At 50.2% G+C, this 3,349-nt stretch overlaps 1 protein-coding gene across 1 annotated transcript in view; it reads right to left on the bottom strand.

Annotated features, from left to right (window-relative positions):
- PRKCZ (protein kinase C zeta) overlaps window positions 1–2,136 on the bottom strand; it is a gene marked incomplete at its 5' end in the record, with an annotated part of 158,851 nt that extends 156,715 nt beyond the window's left edge. The window contains 2 exon segments of the mRNA XM_014592755.2: window positions 308–397; window positions 2,015–2,136. Coding sequence (XP_014448241.1) covers window positions 308–397; window positions 2,015–2,136 — 212 coding nt within the window.
- Window positions 2,137–3,349: the final 1,213 nt, after the last annotated feature.

Genomic DNA, 3,349 nt, shown 5'->3' with positions numbered 1-3,349 from the left:
AAGAGCGGGCAGTGAGAGCCAACAAGCAGAACTCGTTTCCATGCCCAGTGAGAAGACAGCTGCATTGCACTCAACTTAGGACTCTCGACCAGTGGCAGCGATTCTCATTTGGGTTAATGAAATGTTAGAGAGAAGGCACTTGCCCAAGTGGCATTGTTTTCAACATCCTAACTTCTGTAGCATGGTCCTTTGTGGCTTCTAATCCCCCAGGTGTTCTGGCAGATTCCCATGGCCCAAGAGGTCCCCAGAGCTACCCATCTCCACAAACCCCAGGGCAAATGAGGAAGGCCCTGCTAGCTGTGCTTACCATGAATGATGAGCCCTTCATCCCTGCGCTGACAGGCCAGGCGGAACGCCTCCTCCAGCTCCATCTGGGAGGACACAGTGCAAGGGTCACCTACACAGGGCAAGAGATATGCTGAGACCGTCAGAGGCCTAAGGCGAAGGGGTCTGTGATGGTGCTCACACAGGGTGTAAGACACGAGACTCGTGGCTTGTGATCGCCACCCCAGCGCAGGGTCAGAAGGTATAAGGCCATCCAGACCAGCTGGTCATCCAGCCCATGCTCCCACACCAGAATCAACCAATCTCTGGAAGGCAAACGAGTTCACCTGCAGCCTGAGAGCCCTCTCAGAGAGTAAGCCATGAGGAAGATTAAGAATGTCCTCCTCAGGTCAGTCCTAGCCAGAGAGGAAAGATCTCTCAGCTTCTGTTGGACAGAAACACAGACCTGCACGAAACCAAGGTCCTAGTGGCTGCACCAACCCGAGAGGAGCAGCTACAAGGCTCTGCCTGCTGGGCTGTGTCCTAGACCCACAGTTACCAGTCAATCCTGGGGAGGAAGGGGGTCTCTCTTGAACTATCAAGTCTTCAGTCTTTTTTTTAGAGACAGATTTTTACTATAGGGTGCATGCACTCACCAGAGAGACAGAGAGGCAGAAAGCAAGAAATCACCCCCTCTCCCCAGGGAGGATGGCCATGTTGCAATCCCTTGTCCCCCAGTCTCCTCTTGAGATTTTGGGCATGCACATGCCCATGCCTGGCATGAGTTTGAAGCTGCCAAGTTCAGGACTTGAACCACAGTCGGCCCTGTGGGAGTCCAACAATGTAACCACTATACTATCTACTGATCCCACACCCCCAATGAGAGAGAGAGACTTTTGCTATAGGATGCGTGTGCTTGCCAGAGAGACAGAAAGTGAGAAATCAGCCCCTGGGTAGATGGTCGTACCACCATCCCTTCTTCTCCAGTCTCCTCTTGGGATTTTGGGCATACACACACACCTGGCATGAGTTTTAAGTTGCTGGGTCTGGGACTGGAACTGCGGTCAACTATGTGGGAGTCCAGCCATTATGGCATAGCCATTATGCCATCTGCTGGTCCCTAGCTCCCAGTCTTCTAAGATGTATATCTGATCAAGAGGGAGAAGGAGTTGGGGAGAGAGAGGAAGAAAGTGACACAGAAGAGCAAGCGAGAAGGGAGGGGAGAGAAAAGGAGAGAGGAAGGGCGATAGAGAGAATGTGACAGAGGGGAGGAGGAGAGACAGAAAGGAAGAAAAAGGTGGGGAGAAGCAGGAGAGAGGGAGAGGGAGAGAGAGAGAGGGAGGAATGGAGAGAAGAAGCCCTGGCTACACTCACCCTCCCCACTTTCCCCAAGAAAATGAAGACTTATCTTTCCCAAATTACCAACCAGAAGAACCCAGGATAAGAGAAAGGAAGGTTGGGGAGGAGGCGAGGCCCTGTCTTAGGAAGGGACCGGGAGACTCTCCCTGTGTTCAAGATCAGAGTCCGCCACGCGGCAAGGATGTCCTCCTCCCAAGTGGCATCACGTCCTCTCTCCACCCCAGCCCAGTATCCATCTGAGCACTTGCAACCAATCTCTGTCAGCCATCCCTGGGAAAGGCTGGCTCCAACAGGTTTCATTCCATGGTTTAAATCTCCCCATGGGACAGATGAAGCAAATTGTTCACACACAGGGATTTCCGATTGTGATCCTCACAGGACAAAGGGCTACCTTCACTGTCCACCCACTTGAGGGTGAGTGGATGCTGCTGGTGTAGACCACACATGTCTCTCACTTCCTCACAGAGCTCGTCGAAGGTTGTTGAGGCATCCACACTGGTGATCAGGATGTCCCTGGGAAAAGAGGACAAGGACTTCAGTCACCAGGAGGCATATTCCAAACAAACTAAATATTGATGCTTGGTAAACCAAAAAAATTTTTTAACTTGCCTGATGGCATGTATGCTCATAACAGAGAGACTGAGACAAGGAGAGAAAGGGAAAGTGAGAAAGTATCCCCATGAGGGCACTGTAATCCATCTCTTCTATTTCTCCATCCTCTAGAGATTTTGGGTGTGTGCATGTACGTACACACACACACACACACACACACACACACACCTGGCGGCTTGGCACCCGGCATGGCAAGCAACCACCAGGACTCAAACCGCATAGTCAGCAACCTTAATCACCATGCCACTAGCTGACCCACCAAATTTTTGATTAGCTAAATGAAAGGAAATTATCCCCCAAAACAAAATGACATACACATACCTATAAAAAATAATCAATGACCACAGGTTTTTTTTGTTTTGTTTTGTTTTTTGTTTTTTGTTTTAATTACCACCATAGATTCCCTCATGCTGAAAAGGAAGATTTACCTTGGGTGGAAAGACCAAGATGAAAGCATGAGAAGGTGCCCTCTAGTGGGAAGTCAGGCAACTGCGCCTGATTAGGCACCAGATTTGTTTTGCCCAAAGGTTTGACTTCACTAAGGTAAAGGAACCCCATTCAAGCTCCCATGAACCTCAATGGTACAAACAGTAGCATGTCATCCATGGAAGAAATACTTTTCAAGACCAGCAGTTGGCACAATGTCTATGTTGCTGGACTTCCATATAGTCAACTGTGGTTCGAGTCCCAGACCCAGTGGCTTAAACTCGTGCCGGGCACATGTGCATGTGTGCCCAAGATCCTGAGAGGAGAATGGAGAAGAAGGGATTGTGGTGCGGCCATCCCCCCCCCGGGGGATGATTTCTCACTTTCTGTCTCTGTCTCTGTCTTTCTGGCGAGCATGCACACCCTATAGCAAAAACAAAAACAAAAAACAAACAAACAAAAAAAACTCTTCAAAAAAGAAAAAAGGGACCAACAGTTAGTGTAATGGCTATGTCGATGGACTCCCGTGTAGTCGACCGCGGTTCACGTGCCGGACGCGGTGGCTTAAAACTCACGCCGGGCGCATGTGTGCGCGTGCCCAAGATTCTGAGAGGAGAACAGAGGAGAAGGGATTGCGGCATGGCCATCCCCCCTGGGGGGTGATTTCTCACTTTCTGTCTCTCTGTCT

Source organism: Tupaia chinensis, unplaced genomic scaffold (assembly GCF_000334495.1).
Source record: "Tupaia chinensis unplaced genomic scaffold, TupChi_1.0 Scaffold138464_1, whole genome shotgun sequence".
NCBI classification, from domain to species: Eukaryota; Metazoa; Chordata; class Mammalia; order Scandentia; family Tupaiidae; genus Tupaia; species Tupaia belangeri.
The sequence above is the reverse complement of the archived record's forward strand: the minus strand, read 5'-3'. Positions and strand labels throughout refer to the sequence as shown.